The 20,763-nt window shown below is 30.7% G+C and overlaps 1 protein-coding gene across 1 annotated transcript; it reads right to left on the bottom strand.

The window, feature by feature from the left end:
* Positions 1–16,204: 16,204 nt before the first annotated feature.
* Positions 16,205–18,376, bottom strand: LOC122507632. The gene has a single exon (XM_043620441.1). The coding sequence runs from the start codon at positions 18,374–18,376 to the stop codon at positions 16,205–16,207; it is 2,172 nt and encodes a 723-aa protein (XP_043476376.1).
* Between the last annotated feature and the right edge of the window lie 2,387 nt (positions 18,377–20,763).

Below are 20,763 nucleotides of genomic sequence, written 5' to 3'. Positions count from 1 at the left end.
GAATAGTATTTTTTGAAAAATTATGCTAAAATGTGACCAAATAACATGTAATACTCAAATATAGAAAGTTTAAAAGCAATCCATAAAAAAATGTAAAATTTTGAAATTTTCGATTTTTTGAAAACATTTTTATACTTACATATTAGTTATAGGACTTTATTTTTTGCAAAGTTATGCTATAATGTGACTAAATAACATATAATACTCAAGTATATAAACTTCAAAAGCAATCCATGAAAAATAAAAAATTTTGAAATTTTCGATTTTTTGAATTTTTTGAAAAAATTGAATATCTCCCGTTCTAATTAATATTTTTTAAATCTGTAAATTTATAAACCTTCCTTGGGTCAATACCTAATAACCTACCAAGTTGGACTTAAATCGATTCACATGTTTTTGTGTGATTGGGGTACAAAGTTTTTGTGACAGACAAACATACATACATACATACATACATACATACATACATACATACATACATACATACATACATACATACATACATTAAATTTTTTAAGAACATTTTTGGAATCTCTGATGTCCATAATAACTAATCATGTTAACATTTTGAAGTTTTAAGCAATGTACAGACAGACATCTGTTTTTATTAATAAGGATTATCAAAAATTCAAAAATCCGAATTTCTTAAAATTTTAAATTTTTTCTCCTCTTTTATGGGATTTAGCTTCATTATTTTTGTGCTTTTAGAAAATACTTTACTTATTAAATACTCTCGACTCTTTGGTAAAAAATCTAAAATTATCAAAATTTATCAAAAATTCGAAAAACCGATTTTTTTAAAATTCAACAGTTTTTCTTCTCTTTGATAGTATTTAGCTTCATTATTTTTGTGCTTTTGTAAATTACTTTACTTATTTAATAGTCTCCACCCTTTGGTAAAAAATAGAAAATTATAGAAAATTATCAAAAATTCAAAAATCCGAATTTCTTAAAATTTAAAATTTTTTCTCCTCTTTTATGGGATTTAGCTTCATTATTTTTGTGCTTTTGTAAATTATTATACTTATTTAATAGTCTCCACCCTTTGGTAAAAAATAGAAAATTATAGATAATTATCAAAAATTCAAAAATCCGAATTTCTTAAAATTTAAAATTTTTTCTCCTCTTCTATGGGATTTAGCTTCATTATTTTTGTGCTTTTAAGAAAATACTTTACTTATTAAATAGGCTCGACTCTTTGGTAAAAATCTAAATTTATTAAAAATTCGAAGAACCGATTTTTTTAAAATTCAACATTTTATCCTCTTTTATATGGGATTTAGCTTTATTATTTTTGTGCTTTTGAAAAATATTTTACTTATTTAATAGTCTCCACCCTTTGGTAAAAAATAGAAAATTAAAGAAAATTATCAAAAATTCAAAAATCCGAATTTCTTAAAATTTTAAATTTTTTCTCCTCTTTTATGGGATTTAGCTTCATTATTTTTGTGCTTTTAGAAAATACTTTACTTATTAAATACTCTCGACTCTTTGGTAAAAAATCTAAAATTATCAAAATTTATCAAAAATTCGAAAAACCGATTTTTTTAAAATTCAACAGTTTTTCTTCTCTTTGATAGTATTTAGCTTCATTATTTTTGTGCTTTTGTAAATTACTTTACTTATTTAATAGTCTCCACCCTTTGGTAAAAAATAGAAAATTATAGAAAATTATCAAAAATTCAAAAATCCGAATTTCTTAAAATTTAAAATTTTTTCTCCTCTTTTATGGGATTTAGCTTCATTATTTTTGTGCTTTTGTAAATTATTATACTTATTTAATAGTCTCCACCCTTTGGTAAAAAATAGAAAATTATAGAAAATTATCAAAAATTCAAAAATCCGAATTTCTTAAAATTTAAAATTTTTTCTCCTCTTTTATGGGATTTAGCTTCATTATTTTTGTGCTTTTGTAAATTATTATACTTATTTAATAGTCTCCACCCTTTGGTAAAAAATAGAAAATTATCAAACATTCAAAAATCCGAATTTCATAAAATTTAATATTTTTTTCTCTCTTTGATAGTATTTAGCTTCATTATTTTTGTGCTTTTGTAAATTACTTTACTTATTTAATAGTCTCCATCCTTTGGTAAAAAATAGAAAATTATCAAAAATTCAAAAATCCGTATTTCATAAAATTCAACATTTTTTTCTCTTTGTTATGGGATTTAGCTTTATTATTTTTGTGCTTTTGAAAATTACTTTACTTATTTAATAGTCTCGAATCTTTGGTAAAAAATCTAAAATTATAGAAAATTATCAAAAATTCAAAAATCTGAATTTCTTAAAATTAAAAATTTTTTCTCCTATTTTATGGGATTTAGCTTTATTATTTTTGTGCTTTTGTAAAATACTTTACTTATTTAATAGTCTCTACCCTTTGGTAAAAAATAGAAAATTATCAAAAATTCAAAAATCCGAATTTCTTAAAATTCAACATAATAATAATAATAATAATAATAATAATATTAATAATAATAATAATTGTTATTATTATTATTTATTTAATTATTCAAGATAAATGACAAACAAAAATAGGATGAATTTATTTTTCGGAAATCAATTCTGCTATTGCCACTGTATATTGACTATCGGAGAAGCATTGATGTCAGTGCATATACAGATTTTGAATTTTTTCAAATTTGCAAAAATGGTCATAACTTCGTTAATTATTATTTACCGATTTTAATCATTCTTTATTTAATTTGATGTATTTTGTACGCTGAATCCAAAAATGATCTTATATTTTTACAAAATACAATATTTTTAATAATAAAAACGAAAATTTTTTTAACAAAAAATTTTTAATTATTATTTATAACATTTGACAAAAAATTCTTTTCGTACATATAATTCCATTGAATTCAAACTAATATTATGACATAAAAAAATTCAAATTATTTTTATATAAGTGTGTAGCATCGTTGTATTGATAGTTGAACAGGAGTGCACATTTGAACCTAATGCTACAAGCTTATATATAATTAATTTGAATTTTTTTTGTTATAATATTTTTTTGAATTTAATGGAATTATATGTACAAAAAGAATTTTTTGTCAAATGTTATAAATAATAATTAAAAATTTTTTGTTAAAAAAATTTTCGTTTTTATTATTAAAAATATTGTATTTTGAAAAAGTATAAAATCATTTTTGGATTCAGCGTAAAAAATACATCAAATTAAAAAAAGAATGATTAAAATCGGTAAATAATTAACGAAGTTATGACCATTTTTGCAAAGAAAGGCTGAATTGAGTTGTGGCGAAGAGAATCACGCTCCTTCGAGTACCCCCACTCCGACGTTCAGAGGTTGAAAAAAGGATACTTTTACTTTTACTTGATATAAATGAAAAATAAATGCACAAAACCTTATGTCCAATTTTTTTTCATAAAATACATATATTGAAGTATAAGTGGTATGAATTGTAATTAAAAATATTGATAATTAACTAGTCAGGAATTTTTTGAAAAAAATAAACTAACTCCCCCCTCCTTGAAGCTAGGTCGGATTTTTTTTGGACAAGTTTTGTGAAAACGAATGAAATTAAATTTCCTTTACACCAAATCGATAAAGTGAAAATTGACTGAGTTATTCCATTTGTTTATGTCAAAAAAACATACGCTTTTTTAACGTCTATTATAATGCACTTAGATAAAAAAAATCAATTTCCCATTTAAATGGAATGAAAGTTTGACTCCTAAACTGTACTCTCAAAGAAAAAAAAACGAAATTCGCAGGTCCAAAAGTGGGGAAATTCCGTTGAAAAATTTCATGTTCTTAGTTAACAAATGTAATAAAACATAAACTATTTGTGCGATCGAGTTGACTTTTTTTTTAATTTATTCAGCTTTGCAAGGAGAATATTCCTGATGAGTTGTAAACAAATTCAATAATTATTAACAAAGTTATTAAACAATTAAAAAAGTGCTATTTTTAATTGTTTAAATTCATTTGCAACTAAACTAATTAACCTTTTTCAACGTATGTCCAGTCATTTGAAAGGTATTTTCAAGCTCTACAACTTTCAATCACAACTTTTTCCTCTAAAATTTAAGCGGAAGCAAGGGTAATCGAAAAACTACGTTTCTCGAACTTTGACGATTGTTTACACTATTTTTTGCAACCGGAAATCGAGAGCAAACCATGGGGCTCTTATATGGGGCCCTCAAACTACAAGAAACTATTGAGACGTTTCAGGTTGCATTTATGTGCACTTTTTGCACTCACCGACTGGCCTAAAACCATATTTCCGTTTTTTAGTGACTTAAAAAAATGTAAGGCTCGTTAAAAAAGTATCAGGTAAGTGCTTTTTCCATGTAAAATTCACTTCTGAACACAAATATAGTATTATTTTGACGTTTAATTTTGTTTTTGTTGAGATATTAAAGTCAAAGTGAAGAAAGTGCTTGGGGCATTGTAGTGCACGGGGTTGGGGGCAATGTAGTTCAACTATACAGAGTACCGTAAATATGTATTATTTAACCATGTTTGCTTTTTGCAAATTTTTGCTGTTTTCTTTCAGTTTTATCTTACACAGGACCAAAGAAATCTCTAGTTTATAGTGCTGTCTACGAGACGAGATGATACCGCATGCAAAGTCTCGATCTCGTCTCGGTGTTTACATGCAAAGTCTCGTCTCGTGGGCATCACTTGTTTCTAGTTTTTTAAGTTTCTTATGTTCCTAATATTATATCTAATAAAATAAAATCGTTTATAATATATTCTTTGCTTTTTATTTCACTAATAAAGTGGTGCACTACATTGCTTCACAAATTTTAGAATGTCGAAAAAAGTGCCTTCAGTTTTTTGGATATAGAAAAGCTCCATCCCAGTGGGCACAGGGACGTCTAAAAGACGTCTTTTGGACGTCTAAAAGACATAAGAGGGACGTCTAAAAGACGTCTTTAAGACGTCTTTTGGACGTCCTTTTCACATTCCTTTAGATCTTAAATAAACATTTCTTTTATAACATTTTCTAAGTTGAAATTCAGTAATATTGTATTAAATTTATTTTAAGTTTAATTTTATTTTTTCTAAAATGTAGAGAAATAATGAAAAAATTCCTATGAAGCTGGGATCGAACTCGGATACCTTGGGCTTGAAACACTGTGCTTTAAGCACCTCAGCCGTTCAAGACAGATATGAACCTCTACAAAGTTAACGATCTCACTTGTCAATGAAATGAATTTAACTTAGAAAAATTCCAATGAATTTCACATTCAAAAATTTCTAAGTCCAAGTTGAACTTAGAAAATAATATTTTCTATTTATGAAAATTTTTCTATTTTCAAATGTTGAATGAAAAAGACACCATAAATGTAGCTAGAAGCATTGTCTTTCCAACGAGCCCTTATTGATCAAAATTGGTTGAAAATTGCGACCACAGGAGTCTTCGAAAGAAAAGTGCACTACATTACCCTCTTCTACTCTACCTCTTACTTAAAATTTTGGTCGGTTTTTCAAAAAAGGCACATCACTTTTTTTCTTGTTAACAGATTAAGATAATTTTTTGTGGAAAATACTTTAAACATTTTTTAAATAACAATAAGTATTAAAAAAATCATAAAATCGTAAAATATATATTTTTTAGTTTTATTGATTAAGAAAATTATTTAAAAATCCTATTAAAATGATGTTTGATTGATAAAAAATAAATTAATTAAACTAAGAATTTATAATTTTAACTATAGTAAATTAAAAAATTAACAAAATAAATTGTTTAAACAATGTTTAAAAAATTAATTTTTAATTTTTCTTTTATACTTGAATAGGTACTTTATTTATGAAAAATTGCACAATTCAGAAAAAAAGAAATTTTTAACCGTAAGTACAGTTTATGACAAAATAATAACTTTTCATTGTATAACAATATTAAACTAAATAATTTTTTATTTTTTATCAATCAAACATTATTTTAATAGGTTTTTTGATTAATTTTCTTAATCAATAAAACTGAAAAAAATATATTTTACGATTTTTTTAATACTTATTGTTATTTAAAAAATGTTTAAAAACAGAAATTCAAAAATAATAAGGTTCGAGAGATCGATAGAGAATTTAATTACGAAGATTTAGAAAAAAAGAAAAAGCGTTTTGGTAAAGAATTGCGACTTGTATCTGTAGAGTGATTTGAAACGAAACTTGCGCCGCGCCGCCATAAGTGAATACATGCACAAGTCCCGGCACGCCGCGCTGGACACTATTTTTTTTCTCGTAAAGTTATTGTTGTCCTATAATTAAATTTACAGGAAGTATTCTTTACTTTATTGACAGTATTTACCAAAAAAAAATTTTCAAATCGAAGATATATTTTTTTCAAAATTTGAATTCAAAAATTTTTTTAAATTTTTTTCGGGCAAAAAATTTTTTTTTTAATTTTAATTTTTTTTAAGTACTTCTTATTATGAGTAATTTCCACAAAAAATTATCTTAATCTGTTAACAAGAAAAAAAGTTATGTGCCTTTTTTGAAAAACCGACCAAACTTTTGAGTAAGAGGTAACTCAAAAAATTTTGAAAAAACTTTTATACACTTTTATTCTATGTATAAAGAGGAACAAATTCTGAAAGTATTTTTAATATTGCTAAAATCATCAAAAATTCTCATGATCACTTGGCGTGAATTGCTCTATACCGATATACAATCAAATGTACGCCGCTGTTTGGTCGCATGGGGTCGGGTGATCCCCCCGACGGGGCCCAGGGGCAGCGCTCCGGTCGGGGGGTTGGGGGGCGAAGCCCCCCGACAATAAAAAAACCAAATCAAAATAATTACTTTTTGTATAACATGCAAAAAATAAACAATTTGTCTCAGTAGTAATGCTGAAAAAACTTTAGTGTTGTCTACAAGCAGAACAGCGCTTCGGGGGGCGAAGCACCCCGTTCACATTCAATATTATTCAAATCTCAATACTTTATGACATTAATATCTCTTCATAATTCACGATTTGAGTAATCCCGAGGAAAATTGAGGTTAGACATCGTCTGCTGCCAACAACACATAGAAGCATGCGCAGTCGTATCTCTTTATATTTGCTAGTTATCAAATATTTATATTAGGTTGGGATTTTGGAAACAGTGCTTCAGTAGCATGGAAGGTGGGAGGAACTATGCGAGAATCTTCTACCTTTTCTCTTTTCTCGCACTAGTGCGTCTAAAACGGCGCTTTAGTCGAGTTTTTGACGTAAGGTGAGTAGTATAGCTATGCCGGTTCTGGCTCAAATCGGTAATGTAGATTCCTACTTACCGACCGCGAGGGTAAGTTACCGACCGTTGGTGGGGTATATGTGGGTAAGTTACCGACCGTTGGTGGGGTATAAGTTTCTGTCGTTAGATGGCGTTGCTTAGAAGGGTCTAATTTGCATATATTTAAATTAGTTAACCCTTTTAATTTGCATATATTCAAACTAGTTAACCCTTTTAATTTGCATATATTTAAATATGTGGCAAAGTTACTGAGCGTTGGTAGGGTACCTGATTTGCATATATTTAAATTAGTTAACCCTTTTAATTTGCATATATTTAAATATATGGAAAAATTACAGAGCGTTGGTGGGGTACCTGATTTGCATATGTAAATTAGTTAACCCTTTTAATTTGCATACGTTTTCTATAGTTTATTATTTAACTTTCATTGTTAACCCTTTTAGTTTATGCAAATTCCACCCACTATCCACCCTTTTAGACGTAGAATATGCAAATACCACCCACCCTCTTCTATTGCTCTTAGTTAACCACCCCCCTCCCTCCCACCCACTTCCCAGCAAACACGTTATATAAGTATTCTATAACAGTGAGGTTACAGTGTTATAGAACATTTGTTCCTAACTAGTTATAGATCTGTGATAGAACCTGATTGTAACAGAGTTCTAGAACATAGTTACAAGTTAGTTACAGAATAGTTCTGTATTATGCTTATGTCACAGTTCTATCACAATGTGATGTAAGAGTTACATAACTTTAATGTCGCAAATTTTCTGTAACTGTTGTTCCAACCTTGTTCTATAACTGTGTATGAACATTGTTGTGTAATTGGTCTAAACATCTGTTGCAATGCAGTTCTGTAATATACAGTTTAACATTGTCCGAACAATGTTAAACTCTTCTAACAAATTTGGTGTAGTTCATATTATTTTTAATATAATATAATATAATTCGTAATAATTTATAAAAAATACCTATATGGGTGATTCTTCATTAAGTGGTCACTTTTGCTTCCCCTCTGTTTCCTATTTAATAACTTGAAAAATTGTTATCTAATCTACTTCAAACTTTTGCATAATTAATCTTCAATATGTTTTTTAGTAATATCATAATCGAAAAAAATTTTTTAATTAAAACAAAAGTTGTAATTTAATTGCAAATGTTCAAAAAATGCACATTTGTCGTTTCTCCACACATGAATCATGAAGTTTAATATGTTTTATTTTGCACAAACTTTATTTTGAACGTTTTTTTATTTATTCTATTCGAAAGTTCATCTCAAAAACTAAGTTTTAGTGTGTCGTTTTCTAATTTCCATTAAAAAATCTGTGTAAAAATATTTTTTTAATATTTTCCCCAATCTTTTTTTATTTAGAACTGGAGTTTACAATTTCATTGATTTTCATTAATTTTATTCCCTTTTTTAGTGCGATTTTATTTGCCATTAATATTATTAAGTTAATAAGTTGTATTTATGTTAAATTTGCAAAAAGAAATATAATTTTTAGATTTAAAACTACAAAAGTTACTATTATTTTATAGCGTATTTTAATGGTATGTAACTCCATACCCGACAAAATTGCCGAATTCTAAATGTATAAAAAAAAATAAAAATAAAAGTGATTTAGAGTAAGCAAATCTCTTTAATAATCTGCAAAAATTGTTTATTTTTATGAATTTTTACGGTTTCAATGAATTTTTTTCTTTGATTTGTAAACTCCAGTTCCTGTAAACTCCAGTTCCTAATTTCGTTTCGCGTAATGGAAGTGTTTTGTTTTCTTGAATAAATATTATTAACCTCGATTAACCTGTATCAAAACAAGTAATTTCAATAACAGGTATGAGTAAAAATATTATTTATTTATTTATTAAAGCAGTTTAAAGTAATTATTTGCTTATTTACACTATTTATAATTATTCACAGTCGAAAATTAACTTTTTCAAATAAATTATTTAACCTTTAAATTACAAATTTTTAAATTGTTTGTATATAAAACTAAAGAAAGAATTAAACTCAAATATCTATAAAATAATCATTTTCAAGCTTTATTTATTTATTTTTTTTTTTGGTTTATACTCCTGCCCTATTGGCCTTACGCACTTCGACAAGAGTCCCCGAGAAATACTTTTTTTTTTTTTTTTGGATTAAGCATAACCATTCTACTTATGAAATTTTCTATATATTAACCTAATTTGCGTCTACAGCCGACTTTTATTAGGAGTACTCGCATTCCGCCTCGACCACCCGTCAATGGGTTTTCTCGCCAGAGAAGAGGGAAACTGTCGAAAACCTCTCTGAGTACAACCGGTTTATTGACAGTCGAGTTCTAATGGTGTGTACCGGACAATAATCGACGGTGCACATCATTATACCTCGACGTCAAACCTCCCGCTCAGATTGTCTCACGTGCCGGAAAAATACCAAGCCAAATGGGCGCGAACCAAGAGTACTTATACCCTTGGTCTTTAAACGACCACCAACGCCAGGCATCTATCCGACTGAGCCAATCTGTCGGTTTTTTCATGCTTTATTAAAAAGATCTAAATAAAAAATTTCCAAAAAATTTAATTAAAAAAGAAAATTTTAACATATTCAAAAGTTACCACTTTGTGGAGAATCACTCATATAGTAATTATTGACAACAAATTGCTTTCTTATTTCTTTTATACTACTATCAGTAGCATTTTTTACTCTATCTTTAAATTTTCTTCAGTTTTATTATTCTTCTAGTGACTATTTAAACAATATTATTATGTATAAAAGTCTCATAAATGTTTTAAAGGTGCATGTAATGTAATCGAGAATGTAATTATTCGTTAATTGTTTGACATTATTATTATTCGTAATAGCAAATTTTTTTGATAAATTAATTTCACAAAGAATTTTGTAAGATCTATTTATATTTAAATGAAAAATTATAGAATATAAATTTGTTATAAAAATGTAGAAATTTCATTAATTACCCGAGTCGAAATTTAGACCCTACTTAGCCTCTGAAAATGTAGAGCTTATTCAGGTTTAGCAGTCGTAAAGTAGGGTCTGATTTCAATACAATTTTTAAAAACTAGACCCTCCTTTGACTCCCAAAATAGGCTGAAATTTGCCAATCTTCCATTTGGAGAAGCAAAGGAGGGTCTACTTCTAAGAAACCTATACCGTACTTTTATACCTCTTAGACCCTACTTTCATACTCCTAGACCCTACAATTAGAAAAAGAAAAATTTAAAGATTTGCTCAGATTCAATTGAAGCACTAGGGATGAGTAAAAGTGGAATTTTATGTGTTTTATAGCGTCTATATACACGAAGTGTATATAGACGCTATAAAACACATCAGTATTTATGAATTTGGAGTACTTTTTGCATTTGCAGTGTTTCAAGTAATGCATTAAAAAATAATTCTAAATTTTCTTTTAGAATGTAGGGTCTAGGAGTATGAAAGTAGGGTCTACGAGTTTTAAAAGTACGGTATAGGTTTCTTAGAAGTAGACCCTCCTTTGCTTCTCCAAATGGAAGATTGGCAAATTTCAGCCTATTTTGGGAGTCAAAGTAGGGTCTAATCGTATTAGAATTAGACCCTACTTTACTACTCCTAACACTCAATAGACCCTGAAAATTCAGGGTGAAAGTAGGGCTTAAAATTCGACTCGGGTAAGCTTAAATTTATTGCTTTAATCTTTCATTTAAAAAGTAATTTTTAAGCCTTTCCTTATGCTTGTAACTTTGAAAATTTACATTTTTCAATTAACATTATTAAATATAATGTATATTATACATAACATAATTATACTATTGTTGCAAATACAGTATCCTTTTTCAAGTTACAAAGCACATTTTCATAGTTCCTTCGTTATATATGTAAATTCTAAACTTTCTTTCATGAGCCTCCGTGGCGCAGTTGGTAGAGCGTTTGATTTATAATCCACTCCTAGCTGCGTCTTGCGTTCGAGACCGCGTGGTTGTAAATATTTAAATAAATAGCAAAACAAATTTTCTTCGACATGTATAAATATTCCGGGTATGTATGACATGCGAGAACAGCGTGGAATATTTTTTTAATTTTAATTAAAATATTTTTTAATGACAGATATGAGTAACAGAAATTTGTAACTGTTCTAGAACTGTGACAAGTATCTTCGTCACCATGTTACAGATCTGTTACTTAACTGTGACAACCTTCTGACTACGACATTTTGCGTACCCAGTGAGTCCCCTGTGAGTCACCAGTTACATCACATGTTCTTCAATTATTTGTCACAGTTCTGTAACAGATCTGTAACAGTGTTTGCTGGGTTTTTTCCTTTATATATACAGTGAGTCCCCGCAACCTGCACATATTTCAGAATTTTTCCTTTCCCCCGAACTCGCTACCTGACAGTCCAGTCAGCCGCTCTCCCACCATTCATTTCCCACCACTTTCAGGGATGTATACACCCTTATATCGCATACAATTGTAGGCGCCCGCACTGAGAAAACGATACTTCTAATTTGAAACATAATATGTTTAATTCACTATCTTTGTTATACAGTCAAACATATTTAAGTTTAATTCAAACATATTTTTTAGTTGATAAAATATAATTCATTTAAACATAAATTTTGTTTGGTACAAAACTGTTATGTACTTAAACGTGTTTTATGTTTAATTCAAATATAATTTTTTTTTAAATGAAACAAATCATATACAAGCAAATAATATTTTTAAATAAGAGTGATAGATATTTTTCATATATATTAAAATGAAACTTACAAACTCTGTTTAATTAAACAAAATCACTCAAACTGGTCTTTATTTTTAAAATGAATATTCTTTTTTCTCAGTGCGTGTATATTTTATAAATACAGAAATGTTTAGATAAATTTATTAATTTTAATATACTTTATGTAAAATATATGTATCAAATGAGTAATTGATAAGAAAAAAGAAAAAATTCAATTTTTTAAATTAATTTGTGGCACAACAAAAATTTTTAGTCGTCAAGAGAAACTTATGTACTGAGACACTTTTCGGCACTGAGCACGCGGTAAAAGTGAAAGTGAGTATAGTCACATAGCGAGTTTGGTCTATGTCGTCAGAGCGTCAGGTTTCGGGGATGTGCAGGTTGCGAGTTGCGCAGGTAGCGGGGACTGACTGTATATATATATTTCCAATACTACCACCCACCACCACCCACTTAGTATAAACCAGAAATTTCAAAAATCATATAGAGAAGCGCGAGGGACTAAGCGTTCGCGAGATACCGTGCAGGCGTTGTGGGTAGTGGGAGTGGGTGGTGGTGGGTGGTGTGGTAAGGCCCAGTGCGCAGCAAAAGTGCGCGTACGGTTACCGCGTTGAGTGAGTGAAAGTTCCATGCGTCAGACCTGTCTGTCTGACTCTCACAGCTTGCTTCACTAATACTATAACACCATAGGGATAAATGTATTGTCCAAAAATATGTAAGCAAGTTTCAACTGGCCTTTTTTCAAGATAACAATAGTATTGTTTGAAAATTTTAAAGCATGTTTCAACCTGCATCTTGAATAGAATAAAGACATTGTCTAAAAAACCTTCAGACAGGTTTTAACCTGACTGTAGATGAGAACAAAGGCATTTCTTAAAAACCCTTTTAGTGACGTCATTTTATGCGAGTTTGAACACGTCTTCTAAATAACTCTTCATTTGAGGTAGTTGCGTGCGCAGTCGTTAAAGTGGGGGTTAAAGAGTGGGAGTTGAAGAAGAAGAGTAGGGGTTTAAGGGATATAAGGTAGGTTGGAAGCAACGATTCGACACTTCTATTAAAATTTCCAGCAGTAGCAGCAACAGTATTAGCAGTATCAGCAGTACCAGCAGCTTCAGCATCTACAGCAGCATTAGCAGTACTAGCAGCTTCAACAACTACAGCATCATCTTCTCATTTGATAGGTAAATTTCATTTCTCCAATAAAAACATTTTGTATTCCAAATTAGTTTTTTAAATTTAATATTAAAAAGTCCATCTTTTTTTCTTTGCTTACAGATATTAAAACAATGGACTTCCAAAAAGTCAACGCCACTGGTCGCATGGAGAGATTTCTACCAACGAAGCCGCTTTCTGAATTGACTGTGAATGAGTTATACAACGTAACTAAAATAAACAAGGTGCAGACGAAATATGGTTCTAGGATTGTAGTAGACCTGGATGCTACATTTACCACTTTTCTACCGGCAAGGTTTTCAAAACTATTTGAAGATGACCCTACCTCCTTCACAATGATGGAAGAAGCCGTGCAATTGGAGAAGTTGCGATTAAAGTATATTGGTGGTAAATTTAATGTTATTGAATTTGAATAAAATATATATTCAAAGGTTATATTGTAAAAAATTATGTAAATATTTAAAGGTTTTAAATATTGAAAAAAAAATACTTTTAAATGGATTGTTTTATTATTCTACCTTCATATTTTAAATAATTTTTAATTAATTGTATTTTATATAAAATTATATAAGTAAATTTTTATTAAAGTTAAAGGAAAAAAAATGTTTCAAGTATATAATATTAAAGGAGTAGGTATATCAAGAAAGAAAGAAAGACAACATTTTTTAAAATTATAAAATTCATTTATTCATATGTATGTAGAAAATTAAACTTATTACAATAATGTTTCATAATTTTCATAAAATGATTTTAAATTAGTATTCACATCATCATCATCCACTTCGTCGATACCATTTGAGAAGTTTCTCAGTTCACTCGTTACATTTAAAAACCAATTTCGAAGCTTAAATATATTGTTTACTGCACAATTTTCAGTTTGTGTAATATGATGAGTACATGTAAGTGATAAAAATTCAGTTTTAATATTCTTTAACGCTGGACAGTCAATTTCTTCTAAATTGTATACATTCATTATATACTTTTCTAACCACTGTTTTTTTTCACAACCGTTAACATAGATAGTTTTTGCTCCTCGTAATGCATATTGTAAAATGGTTCGCACTTCATCATAACACACATCTCCAACCATCCAAGGGATTGAATGATAGTTATTTGTTAACCGCAGGTTTTCACTTTTATAACGTCCAGGTAGAGAATTCCAAGCACAAGGTGGTTCAAAGAGGTAAACTCTTGGTTGAGCATCTGCCTCCAGAGGAACTATAGCCAACTCTTTGAAAATAAACTCATTGCAGGGTTTTTTAAAACCTTGAACGTCTACTATGAACTCCATTTTAGAATAGAAATGAGTATCCGCTTCAGAAATATGTCTTACATACCTTTCCACTTCATCCTCCCACCACTTTGTTTCCCTCTCCACTTCTTATAACTTATTAATAATCCCAATGATTGGTTCGTACTATACTACACGGTCATGTATAACAAGGCAATATGAAGTTGATTCTTCAGGCAACGTCATTATTCACGTAAAGATCAGTGAATATTTGTATGAAGACTTCCACTGTCACAAGAATACATCTTATTAAGTTTAAAAATATTAATGTAAAAATGTTATATATATATATATAACGTTTCTTAAAGTTGACTTGAATTTTCTACAAAGTAAATTCAACTTTTCCAAATGTTAACTTTAATACTCTGTCTACTAATGTGACAGTTACCATCTAAAATCTTCTACTTGAGTTGTTGGAAAGAAATTGACTAATGACACTTTTGCATCTACAGTTCATGCTTACACAGAATTCATTAAAAACGGTTACAGTCATAAGCTTCTGCACTAGCAGTCTGGCATTCTGACTCAGTGAATTAATCACATGATTTCAGCCACATTGTGAGGCTTTACTAGATTTGATAGATGTTTAACTTCTTCAAATGTTAGCTTTAACTTTTATAAAAGTTAAATATAACTTTTCCAGTAGTTAACTTTAACTTCCTAAAAGTTAATCTTAACTTTTTCAATAATGCACAGAGAAAAATGGAGTATTCAACAAACTATCTGGAGGAACAAACAGACTATATTTGAGGTTAAATGTTTTGTAACCATCTCGGAGGGATAAATAGATACTTTAATGATTAAGTTGACTATCTCAGAGGAAAAAGTTAACTATCTAGAGAATCAGGCTAACACTTAAAACCTAACCCTATAACTTTTGCTATCCAGTTTTCTCAGTGTGAAGGAGCAGAGAGAATTCCTGGTAAACAACATATATACACGGAAAAAAAATTCTTGTGAAATTTACAGGATTTCCTACGCCATCTATGAGCCACGGTTGTAGTATCCACAAACGGCTGAGTTTGGGGAATACACAAACCAAACTGTGTGTGTGTGTCACAAACTGCAACAGACGAACTTTCTTCTTCTTTTTGTTTTAATGGCCTCTTGTATTACAAATAGCCAGTTCAATTAGTATAGTTGATTGGTAATTGCTGAGTTCATCTAGTTTAATTTGTCCAGTGCGATTTTAAGTCCAGTGTGTTTAAGTGTTGAACTTTGGTAGTTGTAGATATTCTATATCTCAGTTTGAAAGTAGTTGATTCAGGAAAAGCAAATTATTGAAAAAATGTCTGCGGATACAAATAGTTGTATAATATTGTTTTCAGATGGAAGGATATACCATAGAAATTTTAATTCTTATGTTGGACAAAAGTTTCTTTTCTTTTTTGATTTATACTCTGTCGGCACTCCTATTGTCAGTAGTCTGGTTTGTAGTTATTTCATGAGTATTCAAGGGAAGGGTTAGGTTGGAATGGGTAAGAGCGGGATTTTTTGAATGCATAGCGGGTGCTTGCTGGTACATAGCATGAGAATATATCACTATTTTTATGTATGATCTTTTCGCATGCTTGTTTGCACCGCTCACATCGACACCCAGATATTTTTCTGATTTAATTAATTAAATTTTTAATATTTAGATTAAAAATTTTTTTTTTTTTATTTATTTATTTATTTATTTATTTTTTTTTTTTTTATACCAGTGCGTTGTTACCACCCTCAAGTCATCCGATCCTCATTCTCTTCATCAATACCAAATTAACATAAATATTCAAGTTAAGGCTGCCGGAATTCGTCCCTGCCAGTTTTCATGTTAGATCTGGATGTTGCCACTTTCGAAAAATTTACCAATTTCAGTAACGATTTCTTTATCGGGATTATATATTAGAACATCCAGATCGAATCTGTCAGGGTCGAAGTCCGTCAGTTTAGAAGATAGAAATGAGAAAAAGTGTGGTCTCCCTGGAGAGAGATTTGGGCAGAAACTAAGCAAATGATTCATGCTCTGAATTTCAGCTCCACAGACACAGCCCCGGGGAAGAGTCCAGCCCATCCTTTCGAAGTGTGAGCCGATTCGTAAATGGTTTGATCTTAATCTGTTGATTAAGACCATGTATTTTCTGGGAGCCTCTATTCCTTGAAACCAAGGTCTCCTTGTTTTGTTGTTTATGTTGTAAAAATATTTGTTGTATGATTGTTGTTCACCATAGTGCGGCCAGAGAGTTTTTCTCCAACCCTGAAAATCCTGACTAACCAGTGGGATTATTTCTGATGCTGGATACGCTATTGAGCGACCAAAAGGGAGAGATAAAGATTTTTTCGCCCATCTATCCGCCCTCTCATTTCCTGTAATGCCCATATGCGAGGGAATCCAAAGGAACTTTATATTTGATCCTCTGGACACTAAGATAGAGATTTGTTGGATCATTTTAATTAACAAAGGGTGTATATCTTTTAAGAAGAAAAGTTCTTTGAGTTTTTTAAGGGTAGATCTAGAATCAGAGAGTATCAATATGTTGTCCAGGTTTGTGGAAATAGCATATGATAAAGCCGAGTTAATGGCATACATTTCACAAGATTCAATGGAGGCAATGCCTCCCAGGTTTACTCCAAAATTTACGTTGGTAATAGGTACAACAAAACTAGCTCCTGACGTGGTTTTATTCGAGTCTATTGAACCATCTGTATAAATTAATACATATTCAATGAATTTTGATTGCACAAGGGTATTAAATTTACTATTTGGTTGTTGACTGTTTTTAATATCTGATCCCGTTTCAATGTCTATTTCAATTTCGGTAGGTGTTAAGAGCTCGGCCCATGTTAAGTTAAAATATGATAGTTTTTTTGTACGCATGTTTTTGTTTAAGAATTGAATTGAATCGCAATATGATTCTAAGAGGGATAGTTTTGTATAAAATGTATTCTTCCGTTTATGTTTCAGTGAGATATTAGTTTCGTGCAAAAGTTGTAGTTTAGGTGTAAGAGGGTTTTGGGTCCAAGAAAGATTTTTGATCATATGCTTTCGGTTGAGCATCATTCTACGAAAAACTAAAGGAGGTTCGTCTATTTCAGATAGCATAATATTGATTGGGGTTGATCGCATACTCCCCAGAATTGTTCTCATAGCAGCGTTCTGAACCCTATTCAATTTTTTGAGATGAGTATTACTAGCTAGAGAAAAGAGCTGGCAGCCCCACTTAAGATGAGCTCTAACGAGACCCTTGTAAACCAACAGCATGGATTCGGGACTGGCTCCCCATGTAATTTTAGACATTGCTTTCATGATGTTGATCGCCAAAGTTGCTCGACGAGCCACCTCATTAATGTGTTTAGCCCAAGTTAATCTTCTATCGAGAAAAATGCCCAAGTATAGGAGCTCCTCCTGCATGGGTATTCTCACTCCATCATGCTCTAAACTAAGAATATCGAATTTCTGTTTACTTCTTGAAAACACTGACAACTGGGATTTACCTGGAGAAATAGACAGTCCTACTTCACCCAACCATGGTTTGAGATTAGTTAAGGTATCTTTTAATGCCTTGATAGCATCAGCAGCGTTTTGAGATCTTATATACAGCAACAGATCATCGGCAAACATCAAACATTTTATGTTATGAGGAATAATTTGTAGAATCTTGCTGATAGCTATATTAAATAGTAGGGGAGATAATACACCTCCCTGTGGAACTCCGATGTAGGATGATTTAGGATTTCCAGTGTCAGATGAAAAGAATAGGTTTTTGGATTGTATTAAAAAAGATACGAAATTTAGTATTTTGTCCGGAGTTCGTAACTCCACCAGACGATCATATATTGCCTTGGGCAAGATATTACTGAATGCCCCTTTAAGATCAATTGCTAGGACGAAGGTATGTTTTCCCCTTATAAATCCCTGATGGATATCAGCAAATAGCGTAGATACGCAATCAGTTGTCGATCTTCCCTTGCGAATACCAAACTGCTGAACCGGAATTCCATTCATTGATTCGATATAATGTTCTAATCGCCTATATATCAATCTCTCAAATAATTTACATATTGCTGAGGTTTATGAGATGGGCCTATAGCCCTTTCCGTTAGGTTTGGGTAAGAAAATGACCTTCGTATCTCTCCATTTGGAGGGAAAAGTTGAAAGTGAAAAAAATCTGTTAAAAATAGACAGGAGGTAATTTTTTGTTTTGCTTGGTAGGTGTTTTATAACTGAGTTTGAGATTGAATCTAGTCCAGGCGCAGTATCCTTTTTAATCAATTCTAGAGCGGCATAGAATTCCACAGAGGAAAAAGGGCCGTTATATTTTTCGTCATCATTAATGCCAACCACCGCTGGAAGATTTGTTGGCATAACATTTTCTTGGACGAGTTCATTTTGAAGATCTATGAAAATCTTGGAATTGTGATCACTACATATGTTGGTTCGAAGGGGTTGCGTTGAAGACGAAAATGCCCTAACCTTCGACCATATTTCGCGAGAGCCCATAGATGGGTTAAGTGAATTACAGAACTTCATGTATGATAGCTTCTTTTTCTCCCTAAGATATTGTTTAACCTCATTATCGATAATACTAAACGACTGTCTATTGTCAGGAGTCTGTGCTAAGAGGAATTTCTTTCGAGCTGTTCTCCTCTTTTCTATAGCCAAATCACAGTCGTTTTCCCACCACAAGGGCTTAGATTCTCTTTTACCAGATAAATAAGAAGAGAGATAAGCTCCCGATTCCTCTAAATTTATTCCAATTTCATCGACCAATTTTTCATACTCCCGTTCCAGGGAGTCAAGAGGAACTTGATCTATGTTAGTAACGCTCCTCTCAGTATGACTGTCCATTAATAGTGAAAATTTGGGCCAATCCACTTTTGATAAATTATATCTATTTGTATTGGATTTTATATATTTAGGGGATGAATCGAGTTTTGCCAAAACCAAGAAGTGATCTGATGTATAAGTATCACTAGTCACTTCGGATGTTGAGATTTTACATAAAGAAGCTGAAACGAATATCAAATCGATAACTCCACCCAGTCTACCATTGCCATCAATATATGTAGGTTCGGAATCGTTTAATGGGACCAAGTCATACTCCTCCAGGGCCTCGCTTATATGGTCACCCCTGGGGGAGCAGTATCTCGAACCCCACACCCAAGAATGGGCATTAAAATCGCCGCACATTATCACTGGGAATTCCGCAGAGCTACTCTCAATAAGTCGCTTCCAAGTTTCCGGCAGAATATTTACATTGGGCGGAGAATAGACTGATAGGACCTGAATATATCCTTCAACCGTTTCTATCTTTACGCCCACACACTCAATGTCTTGAGTAATGTTATTAGGAATTTTAATAGGTGAGACTATAAGCGATCTTTTTACCAATAGTAAAGTACCCCCTCCCGCTTGTGACACTCGATCACATCTAAATGTAATATATCCGGGAATTTGCCATATTGCTTTTTTAGGGGAAAGCCATGTTTCAGTTATTGACAGAAAATCTAATTGATTAATACTTAAGAGTGCCTCAATCTCTGCTCTCTTATTGAGGACACTATGAGCATTCCATGTTCCATAACGCAGGACACTACCTCTACCCGTCATGTTAAGAATATTTCTATTATTCTAAATTTTAAATTTTAATAGAGGAAAAAAAGAGAGAAAAAAAAACAAAACAAAAAACAAAAAAACAAAAAAAAACAAAAAAACAAAAAAAAGGAGTTGGAAGAAATTCACACAGAATATAACAGGAACTCCAGTAGAGAGCGCGCAATAGATTCTCGTCCCCAAAAAATTATTAATTACACTAAGCAATCAAATTAATACAAGACATAACAACAAAAAAAAAGGGGAAAAAAAAATTGGTATCGAACCGATAATCACAAAACACAAAATAATTAGTCGTTGCCTCACCACTTATCTTGAGGAATTTCGAGGCAAGACCCTGAGTTTCACCAATATATTTTATAAGTATTTTAGTTTAAGCAAAAATTTCCAGTAATGCACAAATGGAGAAAAGAGGAAAAAACAGAAAATAAAAACTCTTTCTCCTCTATTCCCTTAAACTCCCTCTTGTTACATCATTCACTCCCCTAAATTAATTACCTCTAATTGCCAAAAACCAAGAAAAAATAGAAAGAAAAAGAAGGAAATGAAAAGAGAAAAAAAAGTAAATAAATAAATAACTAAAAAAAAATAAAAAAAACAAATAATTAAACAAAAGATATAAGCCTCAGAAGGCTCAATCCAAGTTCAATAAGAGAAATAGCAACAAAAGGCAAACTTATGGAGGAAAAGATAAAACAAATCAAGACAAATTTCAAACAAGAAGAAACACACAAAGATAAGTAATAGCAAGAACGATAAAATAATAAGTAAAAAATAAA

Source organism: Leptopilina heterotoma, unplaced genomic scaffold (assembly GCF_015476425.1).
Source record: "Leptopilina heterotoma isolate Lh14 unplaced genomic scaffold, ASM1547642v1 Lhet_490, whole genome shotgun sequence".
Classification (NCBI taxonomy): Eukaryota; Metazoa; Arthropoda; class Insecta; order Hymenoptera; family Figitidae; genus Leptopilina; species Leptopilina heterotoma.
The sequence above is the reverse complement of the archived record's forward strand: the minus strand, read 5'-3'. Positions and strand labels throughout refer to the sequence as shown.

Coding starts and splice junctions, on each gene's coding strand:
- LOC122507632 (XM_043620441.1), bottom strand. CDS start 18,376: ATGAATGGAATTCCGGTTCAGCAGTTTGGTATTCGCAAGGGAAGATCG.